The sequence below is a fragment of the Talpa occidentalis genome, unplaced genomic scaffold (assembly GCF_014898055.3).
Source record: "Talpa occidentalis isolate TD23 unplaced genomic scaffold, MPIMG_talOcc4v2.1 talOcc4.11, whole genome shotgun sequence".
In the NCBI taxonomy this organism is placed as follows: domain Eukaryota; kingdom Metazoa; phylum Chordata; class Mammalia; order Eulipotyphla; family Talpidae; genus Talpa; species Talpa occidentalis.
Genome location: NW_023601104.1, coordinates 32164723 through 32187876, shown reverse-complemented (window position 1 = coordinate 32187876; position 23154 = coordinate 32164723). Strand labels below are relative to the sequence as shown.

General features: G+C 54.1%; 2 protein-coding genes across 3 annotated transcripts in view; one reads left to right on the top strand and one right to left on the bottom strand.

The window, feature by feature from the left end:
- Window positions 1–8710, top strand: part of AAGAB (alpha and gamma adaptin binding protein) — a 61471-nt gene extending 52761 nt beyond the window's left edge. The window contains exons 11-17 of the transcript XR_008549309.1: window positions 395–553; window positions 858–998; window positions 1457–1542; window positions 1941–2155; window positions 3281–3350; window positions 4727–4768; window positions 6835–8710. The gene's annotated coding sequence lies outside the window, so the exon portion shown is untranslated. The remainder of the gene's footprint in view (window positions 1–394; window positions 554–857; window positions 999–1456; window positions 1543–1940; window positions 2156–3280; window positions 3351–4726; window positions 4769–6834) is intronic.
- Window positions 155–23154, bottom strand: part of SMAD3 (SMAD family member 3) — a 113499-nt gene continuing 90499 nt past the window's right edge. Inside the window, exons 5-9 of one of the 2 annotated variants that reach the window (XM_037502776.2) lie at window positions 21699–21749; window positions 12367–12579; window positions 10465–10602; window positions 7238–7382; window positions 155–4973 (exon numbers count right to left, since the gene is read on the bottom strand). In XM_037502776.2, the coding sequence (XP_037358673.1) occupies window positions 4850–4973; window positions 7238–7382; window positions 10465–10602; window positions 12367–12579; window positions 21699–21749 (671 nt within the window). In that variant the 3' untranslated portion in view covers window positions 155–4849. The remainder of the gene's footprint in view (window positions 4974–7237; window positions 7383–10464; window positions 10603–12366; window positions 12580–21698; window positions 21750–23154) is intronic. The other variant, XM_054688253.1, reaches the window with a different exon arrangement.

The window sequence follows — 23154 nt, the reverse complement described above, 5'->3', positions numbered from 1 at the left end:
CCATTCATGGAGGCAAATCCATAGGCCCAGCGGTGCCTGGATTGTGGTGATGTCCTCAAGTAGGAATACTGCTTGTAGAAATGGCCCCGTTAAAGGATTACATTCCTGCACATTTTGCCTTCCTCCTCCCCCAAACCAAATAGCATTTTAATCCTGTTTCTTAATCCACATCTGGGGTCAATGTAAGATTCAGCCAAGGAAGCAACTCTGAAGTCTTTTGCTCCGTGGGAGCTAACAAAGCAATGTGAGCTGCAAAGTGTGAAAGCCCTCTTATCTATGACTCTAAAACAACCTCGGCCTGTGGGCGGGTGAATTTGGTGGCACTTAGGACTCGGTGACAGTATGGAAGAGACAGGCCTGGAAAGGACGGTGATGGTCCATTATTCGCTAACAGCCATCAAGGGCAGAGGAGGTGAGGGCCACACGACAGCGCAGAGACATCAGCAGCGGGACTTGTGCAGTGGCTGGACATGGTGAGCAAGCAACACACCATTTAGGAGACCAGGACCCCCGCTCTCGTGTAAGGACTGGCTGGCACTGCGTGTTGCCCTTGGTGAGTAAATAAGGGCAGCAGGGCATCCTAGGAGGTTGTGGGGCCTGGCATGTGCTGGGTTTGTAGACATTTTCCTCTGGGCGCCCTTTCAAATGTTCTCCCCAGCCAGATGTGGCAGCAAGAATGAGACTGAGCTCCTGGCACAGGAGCTTTTCAATGAAAAGTTTATTAGAAGGGCACTTACAGGGGGAAGAGGAGAGGACACAGATTCTTAACAATAGGGGGTACAATGCTTAAACAGGTGCTCTTAAGATACAAAAGTTAGAAAAATCTAAAACACTATAAATACATGCTTTTTACAAAGGTATTAAAAGGTCAGGCTGGCTGAGAAGTGAAGGTCATCGACCTCCTCCACCGTCTATCCCCCACCCAAACACACCAGAACGAGTCCAGAGCAGCCCTCTTGTGACAGCAGCAGTGGCGGTGAATGACCACCGGGGTGAAGGTAGGTCCCTCCCTCTGTAAAGTTCTCACCTGCGGCAGGGGCTTGGGTCAGAGGACGGGCCTACCTTGCGCTGCCTGTTCTTACATGCTCTACCTGGTTGTAGCCAGTCTGGGTTGGGGGTTTCTAGATGTTGAGTCAAAAAGCCAAGGTCCCCTCAACCAATATTCAGAACTGGCATGCCCCCCAACTCCTCCTAGCCTCTGTCTGTGGGAGGAGAGAACTTTCCAGCTTTCTGCAAAAAAATTTAAATATCTGTCTTGAATGGTTTTAAGAAATTATTACATAAATATAAAAACACCAGAATGCTAGAGTATACATTACTTCAGCATAAAAAAAAAAAAAAAAAAGTCACAGAATGTCTCAATCCAGTTTACACGACAGGCAAATTATTTGATAGCTGTGTTTCTGAAAAGTTGCCCATGTATCAAGTCAGCTCATTGACTCCCTTCCACCGACAGGCCTCACCTGATCCGGATCTTTCTGTGCACATTTGTCTGCTCTTCTCACCCACTGGCGAAGCAGCTGAGCTCCTTACAAGGGTGAGGTACATTGTGAAGGGAACACTTATGCCACACAAAGGAAAAGGAAAAGGGTTGCCACTGAGCCATGTTGGGCTTTTCTTGTAGTAGAGCAAGGACATGTGTAGATGGTGAGAAAACTCCCAACTCTGCCATCTACAGTCACCCACCAGAAACAGGCTCCAGAACGTAAACTGCCCTCTCTTGCTACTGGTCACCCCTCCTGAAATCCCACAAGCTGCCTGCAGGTTCCTTTTTCCTCCTCCTCTTAATGACACGGGAGCCTGGCCTAACGTGGCTCTGCAGGGCACTTCAGAAATGGCAGCCAGGCTAAGAATGAAATCAGGTATTTGCTTTCTCCCCAGCCTACTCACATACATGCGTGACATGCACACTACCCAGAACTCCTCTTTTGTGGTTTCAGTAAAAGCATTTAGCCCTGGAATATTCCAAAACTCGAGGAAAGATAGAGAAAAATGAAAACTAAGCACAAGACCTGTGCTATAGCTCATTCCAATACATTTACAACGATTTAAAAAAAAAAATCATCACCACCATCAATGAAAGGCTGGAACCAGGCAAACGTGAGGATAATGGAGACGTCTGCCAGCGGCCATGCCTGCGTGTGCTCCTCCTCAGGTAAGCGTCATCAAGGCCCAGCTCCTGGCCCTAGGCCTCTTTTAAAATGTCAGGTCTCCAGCAGCCTGCCAGGAAGGTGGCCAACTGAGATGATGTTCCAGCACAGGCCTGTAACCCGAACCTGCTGGGGGCAGCTACCTACCTTTTATGCTGGAAGGATCTGAGTTTCTAAATAAAGTCAGGAAGAAGGGGGGTAGGGAAGAGCGAAAAAGGGAATGAAAGTTGGCTCCTGGGGGAGGTGCTGAGGAGAAGGCTGTGTTAGCTGCCCTCAGGTCAGTGTTGGCATACCCCGCAGGGTGAAGGCCCTGCCTGGCAGGGAGCCTGGAACAACGCACGCATGGAGCGTTGCCTGGTCAGCACACCATTCAAATCCTGCTGTCCTCTTGCCCCTTTCGACTAGCCTTTTTTTTTAAAGTTTTTAATGTATAAATGCCATCCAGACAAGAGGCTTTTGAAACTAAAAGGAAGGACACTACTATTAATGTGGCCGAAGCACCTACCTACGCAGCCTCTATGGTTGCAGTGGCCCCAACCTTCAGGTTTGAGCGCATTTATTTTCATTGGCACCAGAGGTGGGCTTGCCTACAATTCCTCACGCATCCTCCTCCAGCAGTCTAGTCCGTAAAGAAAAAAAGGCCAAGCTTTTGGAAAAACACAAAACTAAAATTTCACTCCCCTTGGAAGTAGCCTTCAGCTCTGAGCCTTGAGGGGGCTTAGAAGCCATCCAGCTATAACCAAGCAGGACTCCTGGCGCAGCTGCACCTGGAGGACGGCTGTGTGCAGGGCACGTGCCTATTGGGGATCATGTGGCAGGTGACTAGGCCCTCAAGACCACTGCCCAGGAGGCCCTGTATTGCTCTTTAGTCGGAGCTGAAATTCATAGCTGATGTCAGACCTGACCTCGAGCATGATGAACACATGTCCCGAAGGTTCAGGTAGCTTCCTGCAGCTATGAGAAGCTGCCCACAGAGTGCACCAGGCCCCAGCTTCAGACCTGCCATGTAGTGTCCCTCTCAGGTGGCGTAAGGGGTTTCTGTGTTGTCTCTGGGTTCTGTGCCAAGATCCCGTGTGAGAAGACCTAGCTCTGGTCTGAAAGTGCTCCTCTGTCTCTTCCTGTGTCCTCAGGATGCCTGGAGAACAGCCCTCCTACCTGGAAAGCTCAAGGCTAGAGCTTCAGAAGCACAGGATCCTGCAGGTGAGGCACCAGGGAGCTCCCCAAATCTCCACATAGCATCAGAAATGTCCTCACATTTGAAATTTTACTCTGTCCTCTCCACCTGGAATAAGACAGGACTTCCATAGGAAATCCCTTTCTTTTTCCTCATAGAAATTCCATGCAAAAATATGGGATAACTCATACAAACACAGCAGCAAAGAATAAAGTACCAATTACAAGTGGCAATTTTGTCTGCTGTGTTCCGCAAAAGGCCAGTCTAAGAAAAGGGCTTTTTTCCAGTTGAAATAATTTATAATAGTTTTTCTCACTAATTGCTACTGGGAGCAGTACTTACTATATTATACAATATAACTGCCAGAGCTGTCACTGATGCTCCTCTGCCGTGAGCTAGATAATCATATATCCCAGGGGAAAGATGACAGACCTCTTTGCACCAAGCCTGTAATTTTCAAAGGTGTAAAAAAATTTTAATAGCCCTTTTCACTTGCCTGTGTTGGCCTGAGATTTTTCCCTTCTGGTGAATTTGTCTCTGTTAATTCCAGCTTCTGAAAACTGCTGGCAGGTGTCTTCTCAGCAAAACCTGGAAAAGCTTCACCTTGGGAGAGACGTTGCTGGGTCCCAACTCTGGTTTCCCAGTCAATGTGCCAACCAGGGATTTTTAAAAATATATAAAACAAACATTTAAAAGAGCATATGATAAAGTTCATTTAATTAATGCAACTGACTACATAAACCAATATAGCCGAATGCATGAGAATATGGAGAATGACCGGAGACCCTCGCAGTGTAGTGCGGCCTTAGCCCAGACCCCCGTCACGGCCGCGTGCTCCCGGGAGCACTTCAGAGTTCAAATCTGAGATTAACGTGGGAATGGAAACCATACCATGCGTATGTACCGAGCCTCAGCAGGTCTCTCCTACCGTTCAGCGTGAGAAAGGACAAACATAATCAGGTTTTTAAAGAGGTGTCTGTCACCAACTTTTCCTACTGTCCTCCCCTGCACACCAGGCAGCATGCTCCGTGAGGGAAGGGGGACAAGCCCCCACCTCAGTCCAGGATCTGCAGAGCGCTGGGCCCAGGAAAGCTCAATCGAGGAGGTGTCAAAGCGCTGGAGGGCTGAGTGCGAGGTTTGCTAGAGACCCTGCAGGCGTTTCCCTACAGAGAATAGCCTTCCACGGTGACTTCCACGCTCCAGCTGAACAGAGGGTCATTTCCTGTTGGGCAGTGACAGCCCAGGTGCTGCTGTTAAGGAAGAGGCTGGGGTGAGGGGGCGGATGGTGAAACACTACCTGTGTGCTCAGGGCATCAGAGCAGTAGCCAAGGGGCAACTATGTCCAGCAGACGTGGCTGTTCATAAAATCCGTCTCTGGTTTTGCTTCTGTTTCCGAAACCAGGTTGGAGCCACTTTGGCGGAGAACAGTTTCTTCTTGGTAACGGTGAGCTGAGTTCCAATTTCTTCTCCACCTCCTCCAAGGCCATTTCCCCAAGCCCACTCTCCCTGCCCTCACCCACTGTCTCTAAGACACGCTGGAACAGCGGATGCTTGGGGATCCCATCTGGGTGAGCACCTTGTCAAGCCACTGCAAGGGCCCATTCAGGTGCAGCTCGATCCAGCAGGGGGTGCTGGTCACTGTCTGTCTCCTGTAAGACAGGGAGAGAAGAGGGCATAGGAACTTGAAAGATGTCCGAAAAGACCCACAGGTCAGAATACCAATCCCTGCGCGGGTGATGGTCCTCCTCCCAGAGCCGGCCTGCTAGTCCCTGCCTCGAGGAGATAACTTGCCGGAGAACTTTTGACTAAATCAGGTTCTCTTGACGGGGAAGGAGGTGGCCCTTGAAAAGTTAAAGGCAAGGTGCAAGGCACCCCACAGGCCCATCCGTTCCTATGACAGGCCCCCAACAGCGCTCCTCCAGCCTGGGCAAAGGTCTCTGGATTCCATATGTCCGGAGTGGGCACCACAACTCCCCCGTCTCCAGGCCCCAGAGGCCTTGATGACGCGTGTCTGTCTGATTGAGGGGTGTTTTTTACAAAGTGCCGACAGAGTCCACATGCCGCTGGTTCCCAGTGTGCTGATATAATTCCCATCTACGGCCTTATTTTGGAAAATCTTACAAGCAGAGCAAGCCATGGAACAATTACTGGAAAAAAACAAGGCACACCACACGTTTCTTTTCCCCAAAGCACTTTGTCTAAATTCAGGCTGGTCGATGACGTAGCTTGCAGGCGAGCTCCCAAAGGCCTCCCCTGAGCAAAGGCTATCTGCTGAGGCCGAAGGCACCGGTGCCAGCTGTGGGTGAGAGGCCCGGGCCCTGCTCACAGCCACCTCACAGAAGGGATGAAACCTTACTCTCCTTGGCCCAGGAGTGGGAGGAGGGCAGACTGTTCTGGGAAGGGGCCGCGCCCGCCCGTTAGGCCACGCAGCACTGCCAGGTGGCAGTGACATGCTGGGCCGCACAGGACTGGGCAGTGTGTCCTGCATGGTGATGCGGTGGGCCAGGGGAAGGCTTCTGCCACCACGACCCTCTTCCCACCCCTCCGAGCTGCAGGGGTCTGGTGCAGAGCCAGGCAGAGGGGTGCTGGCTCGAGGGCACCACCCTCTGTGCTTGGTCTATGCTTTAAAAATAGACATGCACACCCAGTCTTGGGGTGGCTGCCTGATCTGGGGTGCTGGAAGGTGGCCCCCTGGACTGAACTCCAAGTATATAGCAAGTGAATCTCTCCCTGGTTCATCTTTAAATGTTTTCCTTCCCCACTGAAAGAAAATTCATGTTCTAACCTTTCAAGTCTTCCCCTAAATGATTGCAGCCAGGCCCAAGAGGTGAGCTGAAACGTCTGTGGGGCTGGACCTTTGGGCCTGGGCTGATTTCCTCAGGTGAGAATAACTGGGTTTACAGTCTCCTGAGGGTTGACCACTTTGTGTGCACTAATGGCTCACTCCTCCTGGATTTCAGAAAGACCCCCGAGACCAAGGTGCTGTGTTCTGTGGCACTGGGAGAGACAGGGGCAACAGCAGCTAAAATACGGTAAATGGAAGAGGATTTTACGGACCGAAATCCTCTAATGAGAATCTGACTTTCCATAAGTCATGCTCATCTGGATTTCATTATAAACAGTGGCCCAGCGCCAATATTGAAATGGGTTTGGCCTGGGTGCAGAATGACTGCAAAACAAAATGGATTCCAAACATCTGGAAAAATGAAGAGAAGGGGAGAGTAACTTGCAAGGCGCTGGCTCCAGCTGACGTGTGGGTACCTCCGTCTGCTGCAGGAGCTGCGGCTGGGAAGGGGGAGCAGAAAAGGCCACACAGCCCTGCCTCATGCCTGTCCATGTGTGGAAAGAAAAGGGACTGGAATCTCTAAACCCAACCCAGAGTGGTCAGAGCATGAAGAGCAGGCCACGTTTAAACCAATATCTGAAATTCTGGAAAAGCTGTTTCATTCCTGAGCAAGTAAATGTCGTTCCTTTATGACTACCCAACTCTCTTCCCTGTTTCTTTCTCAGGTTTAATAACCCACATCTTCAGGGCCATTGGAGTCCCCAAGACAGAGACGGCGCCTCACAGGGGATAGGAACGATGAGGTGAAGACAACTCCCTGGCAAGGGCTGACCCAAATCGTCTGCCCAGAGGAAGGGGAAGCAGCTGAGGGCACAGGTCTAGACAGTCCCTACAGGCTGCTTCCCCTCTGTGGGCCTGCCTTCTCCAGCCACACAGCACCCTCGCCCAGGGTTGTGGGGAGCAGTGTGTGTTTACAAACACTTGAGAAACTGAAGTGCCGGCGAACTCTATTCCATATCTTGCCGGACTCGGCCTTTCCCATGAAGCTGCATGTCCCTGCTCACGAGGGTGAGGGCAGGCCTGGCTCATCTCTACACTCTGCTCTGGCCATGGGGCCCCAGACCTGACCTGTATTCCGCGCCCCAGCCTTTGACGAAGCTCATGCGGATGGTGCACATTCGTGTCAGCTGGTAGACGGCCTCGAAGCCCTGGTTGACAGACTGAGCCAGGAGGGCGGCAAACTCCTGGTTGTTGAAGATCTTCAGGTTGCATCCTGCCAACAAAACAAAAAGTGCACTTGTGGGGATGGAAGGATGGACAAGTCCGATGCTACCCTTCTGGCTAAAGGCATCCCTGGACCACCTGGAACGTGACGATGCGCACGGCTGGGGTGACACGGTGGTGGGTTACGCTGGCCACAAACTGCATCCCCAGCACCATGATGAGGATGGGGAGATGGGGTGGGGGTGTCGAGTGCTGAAAAGACTGTAAAGTGGTTCCTGAGAACAAAGAGGCCAAGGCACGATATGAGGGGACAGGGAGAAGGGCCCCCCAGCACCATCCACCCAGGCTCTGCCAGAAGTGTGCTGGGGCCAGGAGGAGGGAGAGCTGGGCCACATTTTGGCCTCTGGGCACAAAGCTGGGTCGGTGTGACTTTCAACACAAACTGAAGGTGTGTCTAATTCTCTAGGCAGTAAAACTGGAGACAGGCACAAATAAAGTTTAAAATAAATCCCATATGAAGCTCTACCACCTGAGTGCCAGGAATGTGTCAACCAGAAAAATAAAGACAAAAGCACATGCCAGAAATGCCCCAAAGGTGAGCTGAGGTGACACAGACCCACACTGGGATCTGCTCTTGCTGTACGATTCTGGCGTGGTTGGCCACTTCCTCTTCATAAGCCTCTGTCTCCATAAAAATGAGAGGCTGGCCTCCCAGGTCCTCCTGGCTCTGACTTTGAGCTCAAACCACCACAGCCAGCTCGGTCCTCACCAGAAAGATGGGGGAGGGGTCAGGAAAGGAGCAGGCAGAATGCCAAGGTGGCAACTGAGTTTCTGCTTCTCGTTTTCTCTAAGGGGAAGTGTGGTGAGGCTGGGCCACAGGGGGTTTGGCCCCCAGCAGAACCAAAAAGCAGAGGCGCACTCGATTCCAGAGTTTCAGTCAGGCCTAGTGGCTTACCCTGGCTAAGCCACTTGCCACTTATTAGCTATGTGTCTGTGGGCAGGTGGCTTACCCTCTCAACTTGTCTCAGCATGCCCCCTCACCTGGAGAGCCAGAATAAGAGAAGAGGACTGAGTGAGCAGAGCTATAAATGTACTCTGAACGCAACCCTGCCATGCTCTGAAAGGTCAAGCACTATTACTTCAGACTTCTGCACTCTAAGTTGACTGTGCCGTGGACCATTGTTCCACCATCCTCTGCGAGGGCAGGAAAGGACATGTCTCACGTGGTCACTGGCTTGACCCGAGCGCCCCTCTATCAGCCAGTCTCAGTTCATGTTCTGGACTGCACACCCAGTGGCTGCAGGCCACGTGAGCAGGCTGTGGCTGGGACATTCTGCCTCGGTTTGTTTTTTTTTTTTTAATATTAAATTTTTATTGGTCTCCTTGGACTACACCTGTGTATTCTGTAGGGTTATAGGTCCAGTATAGGTCACGGGGCTCCCTCCCTTTGGTCTCTACACCCCCACCCCCCCCCCCCCGTCATTGTGTGTACATTCAAGGAAAGTTCATGTTTGCCAATTTCAAGTTATGGCAATTCAAAGAGGTGTCTCGGATTCATGGAAAATACTTCACGGGTCGTGGAGACTATTTCCCAAACTAGGCCTCAGCAAGTATTTGGAAAGCGTTATGCACCCGGTGCTGTGATCTACGGCCCGAAGTAGCCTAAAGTGGGAGTGACGGGTCAGTGAAATGCGCTTATGGGTCCGTTTAGCTGATTCGGTACAGGTGGGCTTGAAGACCTTGTTTCAGGTCCTGCCCATCTTTCTCCTCTTGCTTCAGCTGCAAGCTCCTTAATAGGCAGCCTGAACCACTCCAGGTTAGCGGCCTCCCCGGTGGCGCGGGGGGCGTAAGGCTCAGTGCGGCCAATGCACGGGCCTAGAGTTCGCGCCCCGGCCGGGGAGCCTAGCGCAGGTATTAGGTGCAGCAGCCCTGTAGTATCCGCTGCTGCATGTGTGCGTGTGCCCCCCCCCCGGGGGGGGGGGGGAGTCGTCCTCAATATGAAACTGAACCAAAAGGTTTATTGCTCACTAATCCTGAGTCTCATTTCCAGAGGCTCTATTCTGACACATCAGTGGGAACTGTGGTCAACTCATCATCCCTGATGCGCTCCCAAAATTCTTCTGGTCTTGTCACATGACCAGATCTGAGCAGTGGGAGCTTCCTGTGCAGTGTGAATGAGGATTTGGACTCGAGTAGAAACTTAAAGAGGGGGAGTGTAAATGTTCACAGTTCTGCCTAGATCTTCAGGCCAAAATTTCTCAAGACACTGAAAAGGGAGAGGGGAGTTAGACATTTTCAAACTCTGAAGTGGTCACGTTTTTCTGAGCTAAACACGGGACCCAGAGCTCGCTCCGAGCATCGTAGGTGCTCGTGCCCTGCGGGGAAGCCACTCCCGAGGCCCTGTGAGCTGCCTCGGTTTTTTAAGCAGCCTGAGCTGGGATCAGCCTCCAACCTTCTGCCCAGCCTCACCCTGTCCAAACCAGGTACACGTGGGATTCACCAGCTCTGCTCTGAAAACCCTCAGCATGTCCCCAGAATAAGAGCAATGCTTTTTCATGTCCTTCCATGGCCTGACCCTCCACCACCTCTGGGCCTCTTTGCCTGAAATGCTGCCTCAGTCCCCACCACTCTGTACATAATACCTACCCATCCTTCAAGGCCCAGGTACCCTTCCCTCCATGCCCGGTCCTGATCCATCCCCAAAGACACATACTTCTCCCCTGCATCCCAAGCACCTCATCTGTGCTGCTCATGGGTACTTAGCGCTCTCCCTTCCAAGCCCTGTCTGTACACTGCCGCTCTATGAGATCTGAGGGCGCAGGAGCGGAGCCTTCTGCATCCCTTCATCCCCAAGAGCACCTCGCGCAGTGCCCTACATCTTTGTGTTTATGGAATGAAGGAAGCAGGCACACGCCTGAGTATCCATGCACATCGGGCAACAAGCAGGTGCTCATGGTCAAAGGAATTCCTGCCAGGTTCTGCTCCCTGGGGGTCCTGGGAGGGCACATTAAGATAGTAAGGCACAGAGAAACCCTCGCAAAGCACCTCCAGGTTGGCGATGCAAACACCGAGGAGGAGGAGGAGAAAAAGCAACAGGAGAAATGTCTCCAGCATCCCAGGGATGGCTTTACCTGGGGGGATCTTGCAGACGGTAGCGGGGTGCCAGCCATAGCGCTGGTTGCAGTTGGGGGACTGGACGAAGATGGCGCTGTCGCTGAGGCACTCCGCGAAGACCTCCCCACCGATGTAGTAGAGCCGCACGCCTCGCCCTACGGAGATGAGTGTCAGACTGGACCAGGGTGCCTTGACCCCACACAGGCCACGTGGCCACTGATGCCTAGGAAGGGGCAGAGCTGCTCCAAGTGACTGGCTCTTTGCCAGCCGCACCGGGCAGACAGGCCCCAAGCTTAAACCCACACACGAAATGATGGGTGTTGCTGGGATGGTAGAAATCTGGGGAGGCAGAGGACAGGAGGAGAGCACGAGATAAGCTTCTGTGACAGCCTCTGCCACTGACTGGCCAAGGGCCCGGGTCAAGTTACTCATTCCCGGGGCCTGGGTTTGTAAACCGGGGTGGCCACGCCCACCTGAGGGGAGTGGCGAGTCAGCTGCTGCTGTAGGCCCCTCCCACTCTACACGCAGGAATTCATTCAGGAAACCCGCAGGGACAGCTCAGTGCCACCCCCCGGACCTTTACGTTCTGTAGCTTGTATCATTTACATTCCCTTCACCTCGTAAATCTACTCCAGATGGACAGAAATCATTTTTAAATTGGCTCTGCAATTCAGCAGTTTTGTAAACACTCCAGCCGTGAGCTCTCTCTTGCCCAGGGGATGTTCCCCTTTCCTGCCCGGAAAAGTCTGCCCCTGGTCCTGCTCCTGGGGTAGCTGCCCAGAGGCCTGGAAAACAGCCAGATTTTACAGGCACGAGTCAGGTGGGATGGAAACCAGGTGACCATCTGAGCTCTGCGGGCCCGCGGGGACCTGCTGCTGCCTCCCCCCACTGTCTGCTTGCCGCGGGGCTGGGGTCTGGCAGAGGGGCCGCACCGTCAGTCACGAGCTGGAGGCAGGGGGGAAGACGCAGACCAAAGGGACTAAACCATTTGTCTTGCTTGAGAGGACAAGCAGACACTGTATGTGCCACCTAGAATCGGTCGCTTACACCAGAGCCGGTCTGGGAAGGACACGGGCTCAGTGCAGGGGCCGTTAAGTCACCGACTAACAGTGGCGGCAGGGCTCACCCCTCTGGACAGCAGGTTATTCCCTGGAGAATGAGCACACCAGCCTGGGCTCCTAGCTTCCAGGTTTCTCTTTACTATAAAATCCTCGAATCCCCTGTGAACAGCCAAGATAAAGCGCAGACAAGAGCAGGGGCGCTCAGGTTCCCCTGGGGTCAGACCCGCTGCTCTCCCCAGCGCCCGAGTTCACCAGGAGCTCCTTACAGCCCTGGGGCTCCAGGATGATGTGGGGACACAGCCCTTCCAAGGCACCCTGCGCTGCAAGGTTGTGACTATCCCTAGCAGGACAATGTGAGCCAAAGCAAGTGACACATGCCACGGTTTCCTCTCCTCTCAACCAACAAAGCGTTTGGTTGCTACATTCTGGGAGCAGGACATTAGCAAGTGGCGCTCCCACAGCGGGCAGCGCGCATCTTCCTGAGTCTTTCCTAGAATCATGAAATTAACGAATAAAAGATCACTCAAGGCTGACTCCCTGCTTACCCTCCGATCTGCACTCAGAGCATATTGTTACTAGGATTGCTCGTGTGGCTTTCCTCACAGATTGCCCTTTCCCGTGCAGTATTCGCCTCTGTGGCTCTCCAGTGTTGAGATGATCCGTGGCACTGAATGAGAATGGCCGAGCAACACAAACTCTACCGTCTGCCCCTGACCCCTGAGCAAGGAGTACAGAATTTGGGGTGAGGATGAGGTGTGAGTCCTCTCCCCAGTTCTCAGCAGGAGGTGCCACATGGGGGTGGGGACGGGGTGGGGGGGGATGCAGAGGCTGCCCGGGTGGGTGGGGTAGGTCCCTCACCTATGTGCCTCCTGGTGAGCTCCACGGCAGCATTCCTGTTGACGTTTGAGAGCAGCCCCAGGCAGAAGCGCTCCGAGTTGGAGGGGTCAGTGAAGCCATCCACAGTCATGGAGGGCTGCGAGGCATGGAACGTCTCCCCGACGCGCTGGTTCAGCTCGTAGTAGGAGATGGAGCACCAGAAGGCCGGCTCGCAGTAGGTGACAGGCTGCAGGTCTGAAAAGACAGGCCAGGGTCAGTGGAATATATATGATGGGGTCCCCTGGATGCTCTGGGAGACTCCCCACCTTTCAGAGGGTATTACTAATCCTGCTACCCTCACAGCTTTTAGTGTATAAAACATGCAGGATCCAAGAGGGCAAAAAGCTCAGGTGACTGCAGAAGCATTCCACCTGCCACATGGGTGTGAAGAACCATGGGTTTCACTTGGTTTTAGCCCAGAAAAGCCCCGCCTGGCCTGGGATTGAAGCTGCCTTTAATGAGTGCGGGGCCAAACCAGGAGCAGGCGGCGCCTGGGCAAAGCTGCTGGATGCCCTTGCTGTGGTGGGGCTGCACCACCGTGGCGATCCCCTCCCTGCCTCTCTCCCAAAGCCTCCAAAGTCATCTATGCTGATGGCTCCCCAGCCCTGGGCTCTGCTTGGTCTTTGCTAAAGCCACTGAACTGCAGCGTCCAAGCCTATTAAATGACCATGCTGACCAGCTGGGGTTCCATGCTGTGCCCCAGGTCACAAACCCCACAGGTAGCAGGTGCTGTCTGCAGAGTGACCCAGGCCCATGTCTCTTATAACAAACTTCTGCCACAGGTATCCAGATGCCGTCCGTCTGTTGGGATGGCTGACCCAACCCCCCCCCCCCCGCCCCAAAAGAAACTGAATTTGTCTTGGTTGTTAGTCTGAAGCAACCCAAAGCAAAACTGCCACTTCACTGGTTTTCTTAGAAGAGCCAGGGGACCCCTGAGATAGAGCCTGCCCCTCACACGACTGCCTGTCACCTTTCCTGTGGCTCCTCAGCCCTCCCGGTCACCTCCGGGGATTCTGAGTTCCACCCTGCTATGCGCCTGCCCTCCTGCCCCTCCCTGCGTTCTCATGGGGGCAGGACCAGCCTCCCAGCCCTCACCTGCGCCAGGGCCACAGCATTCCAACCCCCAGCGCTCCAGTCTAGTCCCTCCAGCTGCTTCTCTGCTCTGCGCGTGCCCCTAAGCTGGGAGCACCACATCCTGCTCCCCGCCTGCTGGAATTCTGCCCGTTAGCTGGAGCATCACCAAGTGTCCAGCTCATTCCCCCTCCTCCATTCGGGGCCCCCATTCTGGATCACGAACGCTGGTTATTAAGTGTATTTGGAGCTGTTTGGGGACTCGGTGCATTTTTGGGGAGCTGGGGAGAGGGACAGGAAGTCATGCCAAGCCAAGTCTCAGCCCTGCTCTGAGACCCCTGCTTGCTGTCTACCAGGTAACTTAGAGGGGTAAGAAGCCACCAGGAACCCCAGCTCACCAGGCCTCTGACGGTGGATGAAGCCAGGCATGCGCATGTGGAGGGGCACACATGCAGTGGCAGGTGAGGTGCGTGCCAAAGAGCAATGTCAGAAGCTTGGGGGGAGAGCACTGGGTGCCCCCTCAGGGCCAAATGGCCCTGATCTTCTTTTAGGGTTTAAGTTCTCTAAGGATAGGAAGTGGCCACCAGGAGATGCAGAGAGCGACCATCCTGCCCTCAACATATGTCCAGAAAGGCTCCCTGGACACCTAAATCCAGTTTCTCAATCTTGGAAATATTGGCATTTGGAGCCAGATAATTCTTTGTTCAGAGAGGGGAGGGTGATTCTGTACATTACAGGACATTCAGGAGCACCCCGGTCTCTACCTACTAGATGCCAGTAGCACCCTCCAGCTCACCCCTGGCTGTGACAGCAGACAGTGTCTCTAGATGTCTTTTGGGGGCAAAACAGCCCCCAGCTGCACACCACCGCGCTAGATGTTTAGCCAGGCACAGAACGCGAGCTCTAGAACTACGTGGCCCAGCAGTGCGCTCCGCTCAGTACGGACGAGCTGTGTGGCTGCGAGCAAAGCCGAGTTTGCGCGCGGCCCGCCCCGCGGGAGTGCGCGCTCTGCGGATGGACTGAGATGAAGCAACACCGTGCAGGGCGTGCATCAAGCACTCACGAAATGATGTTTCTAGCAATTAGAACAACTTGATTATATGAAGTCGAGAACCGCCTGTGCCTGGCCTGGCCTGCACTGTGAAGGGGCAGGGTGTCCCTTCTCTCCTCTTCCCAGGTGGTGCAAGGGAAGAAGAGGAAAAGAGGGGGCCTCAGCTCCTAAATGGGGAGCAGGGAAGACAGGGCAGGAGTGCCTGCAGCCTATGCTCCCGAGGTTGGCGTAAGCCGTTGTCAGCCACATCAGCTCTGGCTTACTTGATGGTTTGACATTCCAGTGAGATAAGCTGTATTCTAGACAATGTGGTCACTAAAACGTGAGCTATGTTGCTTGGGAAACCTAAAAAAAAAAGCCCAATGCAATCCAAGCATTCGAAGTGGTCAGACGACATGTCAAGCCAAGAGGTGCTGGGCAGGGCTGCTGGCCGTCACTGCCAGGGGCAGGCACTACTGACCTTGCCGTGTGACCTTCAGGACAGGACTCGTCTCTGGTCTGGTGGTGACTGCAGTATACTGAAGACATCTAAAGCTGACCCCTGGGTCACTGCTGCATGCATGGGTCCGCGTGAGAGGCAGCCCCGATGTTCTTCTCAAAGTAGAGAACAGAATCCTCACCCCCGAATTACACAGCTTTGTGCACTGCTGGGGCTCACTCCAGATAGGAGAGAACAAGCTAGGCTCCAGGGAACACTGACATAGTCCACCCATCAAAAGAAGAAAAGCTGGCAAGCTACCCATTGGGTAGCAAGATGCCAGGATCATACTCTGGCTAAGTGGGGGTTTCAAGCCATCTTAGAACCAGAGAGGGGCTTGGGGTCCACCCCCAGGAGGCCCTCCCAAGCTGATCTGAGCCCTTATCCAAACATTGTGGCAAACTCGCAGACACACTGGACAGTGTTGTGGAAAACACTGGATGCAGGAGCCTGACACGTAATTAAAATGATGCTGGTTTAGGGGAGCAGAGCGATCAGGCCAAGGCAAAGTCTGAAGGCTGCCATTTCAGACAGTGCTGCTTGGACGAGCTGAAGCAGAGCAGCAGCACTAGCCGTGCATTTACAATTCCCTGCAGACCACTGCAAGCCAGCCCTGCCTCTCACCTCCCTCTCTGCCATCACCTCAGCTACTTCCTCCAGGTACTATAACAGAAGCTGCAGACCAAAGAATAAGGTCCCCACCTGCGGGCTCTGCTTTGAACAGCACTCAGATAGTAAGACTTCATCTATGACCTCATTTCTTTTCCACCAAAGGGTTTACCCACATCATGGTGAAGTACAAGAGAAACCTAAAGGACGCTGGCAAGGAGAAAACTTAATGGGATAATAAGAGGTTATAGTTACTGAAAGAACACTCGGTTTGGCTCTGAGCTTCCTAGCAGACAAGGCAAAAAGGGAGCATAATATGCTACCTGGCCTGGTTGAAGCACAGACAATGCTTTCTAGTTCCACAGGGGAAAGAAAGCTGGTCCTGGCACTAAATCTTAAAAGAAATCTGGCAGGAGGCAACCTTGCCCCATATCAATCAAGACAGCCAGCCAGCCAGCCAGCCTTGCTATGTTGGGTTCCGAACAAATGCAAAAATGATTGTACATATGTTTGTTTCTTAACATGCCATTCAAAGGCTCCCCTGGGAGGACGACGCTACAGGGGTAAGGTGACTCCCCCCACTGAAGACTGGTTTGGCTTCTACAGATCCAGGACACACACTAATGGAATGGTGGACTGTGGCCCATGCCCAAGGCCTTCTCTTCGCACAGCCCAGCTGTGGGCCAGGCTGCTGAGTCTGTGCTAATCTCTCTCCCTGGAGCAGAGGTGTTAGAGACGCAGGAACCTCCAGCTCCAGCCGTTCTCGGGCCCCCGCCCCCACCAGTGCAGTGTCGGCCAGACTTCTCGAGTGGCATGGGGCACTTAATTCATGACTGGCTCTCTGCCAGCCTACGCATTGGCTGGCTTCAGTTTCGAGCGCTATTCCAAGCTGGCATAGTCTTTCTGTTTTGTTTAAGGAAAAGAAAACAGAATAAAACCCAGAAGGCAACACTTGGATTAAGGGAAGCCTATTAAAAACATGTGCAAGGGATCCAAATCCGGTAAAGGAAAATGGGAGAGGCCCAAGGGGGGCAAATTAACGTTCTACTATAAACTGAAAGCAAGGGGCGGGCAAAAGCCAGGAACACTGATGCTGCAAGGCTAAAGGTCAAAACTGAAAAGGACTGGCTTCCTTTGGGCCCTCCTCCCTGGGGAGGGCAGGTAGTTCCCGCTCATTCCAGCCCGCCTGCACCCACACACCGCTGCAGCCCAGTCCCTGCTCTGCCTGGGCCACCGCCCTGCTCACCTGTGCACTCGACCTTAAGGCCCAGCTCACGTGGCTGTGGAGCACTCCCTCACTGCTCCATGCGGTGTCACCCCCGTACTCAAGGCCCCTGCACTAATGGGTAGTTCCTAGGGTCCGGGCCAGCTGTGTCCCAACATCTGGGGCACTAATTCCAGCCTAAAAATCAGAGCAACAAGCCAGGAGGTACAAGAAAGCACCCTAGGGCCTCAGCCTCAGGCCAGTTTACTGCGAGCAAGAATGGTGGCCACTTCTAACAGCAGACCCCGGGGGGTGTGAGGCACCGGGGCAGACAGCTGATTTCCTGTCATTAGGATGCCTGCCTGGGATTTTCCAGGCTTGTTGAAGATGAGAGTTTGTCAAGTTTTTAAAGAGCCTGGTGCAGTCTCCTGAGGACACCTGGAACCTGGGCCCCATCCTCTCTGGGGCGCGGCCTTCCCGGCTGGTCCTCTCCCTCTTGCCTGGCAGGAGAGGAAGGCTCCCTCCACAGAGGTGGCGCGCTGGGAAACGGGCCTCCGTGAACCCCAGCTCGGCCCCTGCCAGGGCACTCCCTGTCACCTGGTCTCCCTTAGCCAAGACTGCTCCCTACGGGCGCACCGCACGGCTTACTCAGCACGGGCTCCAGCCCTTATCTTTGCCTCTCTCCACCTTCCGCCTCCTTTAACCCCAATCCTGGCTTCCGTGCTTAGGAAATTCCAGGTGACTCAGCCAGCATGTGTCATAACAGGAACATCACCTGCTCCCTTCTCTGCAAAACAAGGCCCCAGGGTTGCCCGAGAGCCAGCCCCTGGCAAGAAGCAGGGCCCAGGCTCAGTCACTCTTGGGGCTCCTCCTCAGGTACCAGAAGTGGCTTCACTGCGGCAGGAGGTGCCATCTCCTCACCGGGAGTGGGGAAGAAGTGAAGCAGGAGCCAGATGTCCTAAGCTCTGTTTCCTCCTGTGGAAGCATTCCTTCACAAGAAGTGTCTCCACGGCCTGAGACTGCCTGTCTTTCTCTTGTGAGGGCTCGCCGTGTGCCTGCCGCCGCCACCTCTGGGGCCCCGCCCTCTGCCTGCATCGCCCGCTGCTCAGCGACCTCACCCCCACGGCTCCCCACAGCTGCTCTCCGAAGGATGTTCCTCAACTCCTCATGTCAAGCCCCGGGTCTCCCCGACCACTCACTGTGCATCTCTGCCCCCTGCCCACGCCTGCCGTCCTGCACCCTCCCCTCTGGCTGCGGGCCAGCCTCTACCTGACCTCAGCCTCTTCCCAACCCTCCCGGGGGAGGCCCCGCAGTGTGGCTTCGGCCCTCTTTCCTTCCTGGGCTGGGTCTCCCTCTTTACCGAGTTTATCCGCTCCCACAACTTTGGCCTGACCTTCCTGGGTGCTTCCACGGTGAGATCTAGGGGGTGACTGATGGGGATGTAAGAAGCTGTGCCCTGCAGTGCTCAGATTTGGGAGAGAAATGCTGACTCCACACGCCTCTTTTCTGCAGGTCTGTGCCGGTGCCCTGTGCCCAGGCCCGAGTACAGGACAGGCTTCCCAAGCTCATTCACCGATAAACGCCAACCCCATCTGGGAAAGGCTGCCCACCTGCTAACAGCTTCCAAATCCACAGAGGCCCGCAGAAGGGGTGACAGGGAGGGAGAACTGTGTCAGCAGGACACTGTCTCGGGACCAATTTCAGAACCTGCCCGGCCCCCCTCCTGACTGTCCTACTTCTTCCAGGCCGCAGTGAAGCACTGGTCATCTTCCAACCCTAATCCATCCCACTGAGGTGTCCCGCCCCCATTAGAGGCCTCAACACCTTCCCAGCTAAGGCTGCCTGAGGAAACTTGCTGGGCTAGGCCTATGAATCTCCAATGCCCTCTCTAGCCCCACCAGTGCTCTAAAGTGTCAGCCTGCTTCAGTGTATCAGCATCCTAAGTGGGTTTTCGTGGTTTGGGGGGTGGGGGAGGGAGGGTGGCTACCAATAATTTCCCCTAGAATTTAAATCCCATAGTGGGCAGATGAATCTTTAAGGAGCTGTCATCAGATACCAATCCCTCCCCCCAAAAAACCCACTGACCTTTCTCTGCAGACGAGAGGGACTACTCATCAAGGCACTCAGGGCGCTTCTCCGCGCCCCCACAGGCCTCCTGACTTGCCAACCATGCCAGCTGTGCTCATGGCCAACTCTAGAAGGGCTCTTCTGGCCCCTGCAGACCACTCCTCATCTGAATGTCCATCCGACCATCTCTGCCTCATAGGAGCCCCGCTTGGCTTTCAGGGTCCAGCTCACGCAAGTCACAACTTGGGCTCTACCTCCCTGCCCACCACTCTCCTCCTCAGCAGGTGCCTATTCCTCTGGGCCTGCTCCCTGGGCACCTGCACAGTGTATGGCAGGTAGGCACCCTGTGGGAGGCCACCAGCTGCTCCAGACTGAGGATGCCCAAGCGCCCCCCGCTGCTCTGCACCACCCATCAGCACAGACCAGGAACTCAGCAAAGCTGGCTGAATGCACACAGTCCCTGGCAGTCTCGGGACACTGCTGTCCCCACTGGAACGCCATCTTGCCTCCTTCAAAGGCTCAGGGTATTGTACCTGCTTCTTGCTCTCTTCTGAAATATAGCCCTGCCTTATCTAGCCCAACAGAGCATAAGCTCCTTGATTTGCGTGGGGGACTGGGGGACAGGATTCCTCTTTTAATCACCCCATCTGGACCAGACTGGCCGCCACTGGCCAGGCAGGAAATGATGATAAAGAAGCACAGAAAGCAGGCAGGGCTCCCAACGGGGACCACACAGGACACCAGGGTCCTCAACCTGACTAAAGGCTAGCCGGTGCCCTCCTTGAGCCTGGCCTGAGTGAGGAGGGGGAGTTGTTGTAAATGACCCAGCAGGCAGGGCCCTGCTGCAGCTGGAGTACGTGGTCTGAGTTCAAAGCCAGTGCTTCCGTTCACTAGTGGTGCGACCCGGGATGAGTTAGTTCCTCAGTTTCCTAATGTGTAAACTGAAACTCACAACAGTGCCACCTTGTACACTTGGCATAAAGGCTGAGTGAACACACTCGAAGCCTGTGAACAACATTCATAAGTTCTCTCAATAAATGTTGGCTGTCGTCACCACCATCATGCCGGGAGCACATGAGATTTTATGGATAGGGGTGAGGCTGGTGAGCTGGTAAAGGTGTGGGTGCAAGGGCTTGTCACGCAGAGAGGAAGCCGGGCCTGTCACGGTCATATCTCATCGTGAAGGTGGAGCTGACTCGTCCCCCAACTCAGATCTTCCCAGCAGAGAAGGCCCCCCAACTCTGCCCGCAAGGCTCAAGCACTGTGCCCTCTTTTGAAAGAAATGCCCCCAGGGTTCCTGAGCCTTAGATTAGAGCCTGGGAAGGAGTCAAGAGGATGCTGTGCCTCAGGTTCACATTCAAGCACCAGCCTGTCCTCCCAGTTCACGCGATCCGGAGGGGAACTCACAGGAAACCACCATGGGGACAACTTCCAGCCACATCCACTAGTCAGGCAGCAAGTGTGTCCAGATCGCCACTGACTCTATCAACTTCAAGTGCCACCTTGGCCCTGGTGGGGTAAAGTGACTCAGAAATTAAACCTAAGTCAGCCACCCTCAAAAACTGAAAGTAAGAGTCAAGTTCACGATCAGGGCCTTCAGTTTCTCAAGTGCTGACCGAGCTTCCAGCCACCAGAGTTTGTTTTTAACAACTCAATCAGTCCTTTCACAGCAGGAATTTGACCTTCCCCTGCAAAAGTCCAACACGCACAGGGCTATTTTACAATGGTGAAAGGGATCCCCCAGTCTCGTGTCACATGCCCACTGGCCAGCCACTACCACGGGGTTCCCGTCATCCTTCCAACGTTGCGAAGGATGACTTTCTTCACCGGGTGCCACCACCCAAGGGCCGGAAACAGACGGGAACCAAAGCCAGGCCAATCCACTCTGCCTCCCCAAGAACGGACATTAACTGTTTCTTCCTTGAGCGACAGGGTGAGTCCCAGCGAGAAAGGCCAAAACATAAGCTAACTCCTGTTGTTTGAAAACCACCACACCAGGACATCAAAAAGTCCCTTCAATAAAAGCAGGGCGAGTATTCCATTTGTTTTGAGCCCTTCGGCGGCCCCACGCTGGAGCTGAAGGACACGCCTGGGGCAGGAAAGCAAATCTTGGAAAAACAAACCCAGAAGTGCAACCACCATGGGGAGGCCACGTTGCTGATGGCCCAACTGCTCTAAGACATTCTCAGATAATGTAGGGTGATCACCGAGGCATCTGTGGAGGGAAATGTGTTTCCAGAATAATGGAAGAACGAGCAAGTGGACACGCACCTGCTCTTTGGCAAGGCACATGCATGGGCCTGATCCACACACAGCAGGACTGTGCGGGAACAGAGCAGCGCGCTGGGGGCGGCCATCACGGGCAATTCTTATATGTTGTTTCTTATATGTTGTTTCACATTTCTTATATGTTGTTGCTTTAAACAAAGAGCACGCAGCTGTAAGATGAAATGCTCAGAGAAGTAAGTGCACTGGGATGAGGCTATGAGGGCGGGGGGCCGAGTCTGCACTGCTGCCCGTGGCTTTGCAGCAAACCACACACATATGCGCGCCGACCACAGGCCCTCATCTTTTGAGCACAAGGTTTGGGGGATTTTCATTCACTCACGACTAACCGCCACCCCAGGGAAAATTAAAAACTCGGCATGTGGCTGCCTTTCCTGCCACCACTGTTCTCAGTTTCCGGGTTCTGTGGGTGACCCTGACATCATGGTAACCAGAAACCCCACAGGTGGGGGTGGGAAGAGAGCCTCACTCTCAGGGCCCCTCTTCACGATGGCCTCCAGCCAGGGTGGCAGCTCGAGGGGTGACAATCACAGGGAACAGTTACTTACCCAGGGTACTGTGTGCTGGGGACATCGGATTCGGGGATAGGTTTGGAGAACCTGCGAGGTGAGACACAGTTGTGAGACTTCATCGACATTCTCGGTCTGGAGAGCCAAGGTATTAAATGGGGTAGCTCAACGCAGCAGGAAGAAAACCTGGGGTTGAGGCTCCAAGGCCCAGGAGAAGGGCTAATCCCATGTCCTTGCCAGGCTTCCCTCCCTGATCCTAACTGCTTCATCTCTGGACTGAACGGAGGCGTGAATGATCCCAGAGGTTCTTTCACAACCAGACAGTTTGAGGATCCCAATCAAGACCCACAGCACAAGGCTGCCAAGTTCTTTTGTTAACTCTGCCCCCAGGAAATAAGGGGCAAGTCCCTCTCTCTCGTTGCTCAAAGAACCAAGCAGCAAAAGCAATTCTGGCAGAGGTGGGGCCCGTGGCTGACGAGACATCATGATCACGGTTCTCAGTGGCTCAGGCACCTAGTCCTATCCCCAGGTTCAAGACACTCAGCAAGCTGCCTCAGAAATCCCCCGGCTCAGAGACCAGACTGACATTCATGCAAGACGTGACACCACATGTGGGAAGAGTCCAAACCTTCCCAGCTCTTATGTTATCACCTTCCCTCCATCCTCACTCTCAGGTGAAAAAAAAAACCACCAAAAAAACCACCACCCACATGGCAGCAGCCTTCCAAAACACCAAGTGACGGCTCTTCCAGAGCAACAGACACACCGGCCACCCGCCTGTCCCTGTGGCGGCCCCACCCCTGCAATCTGCATCCTTGCGGCAGTTACAGCTGCGCTGGGGGTCTATCCCTGCTCCCCAATGCAGCTGAAACTGCCGCAAGGACAAGGGTTGAGGCCTGGGTTCTTACCCTTCCTGCTTCAATTCATGAAGGGGTGAGGAAGAGTCAAGGAAGAAGCAAGAGGCCGCGAGTCAGTCGTGGGATCGAACGTGCCGTCACCCATCAGTGGTGGGACTTTGGCAAAGGGGGTTAATCTTTCTGAGTCTTGATGTTTCCCATGAGGTATGAAATGGGGATAATACCACCGATCGCGTGATTTGTGGAAACAGATGGTGCGTGTAGCCAGGCCCCCACCGTGACTGGCACGGAGTAGGCGCTACACAGATGTGGTTTCCTATTCTGGGGTGACCTAAATCATGGAAATCCAGGAAGGACACGGGCCTCCACACAGGTCTGAAGGGCCTGAGTGGGTATCAGGGAGACACAGGGTCCCAGCTGAAGCTCAACCACACCTCAGCTGGCAGAGAAGCTCCATGAGTATCTGGACTGGTCTCAAAGTGGGTAACTGTGAGCACAGAACAGGAAATCAATAGGAGATAGCAGCGTCCATTTTCAATAAACCACTCATGCTGACGGCAGGCCGTGAGGGTACACTTCTGGGAGGGGAGAACAGGGGCTGCAAGGAGAGAGGGCAGGGAAGGAGAGCCGGGGGTGAA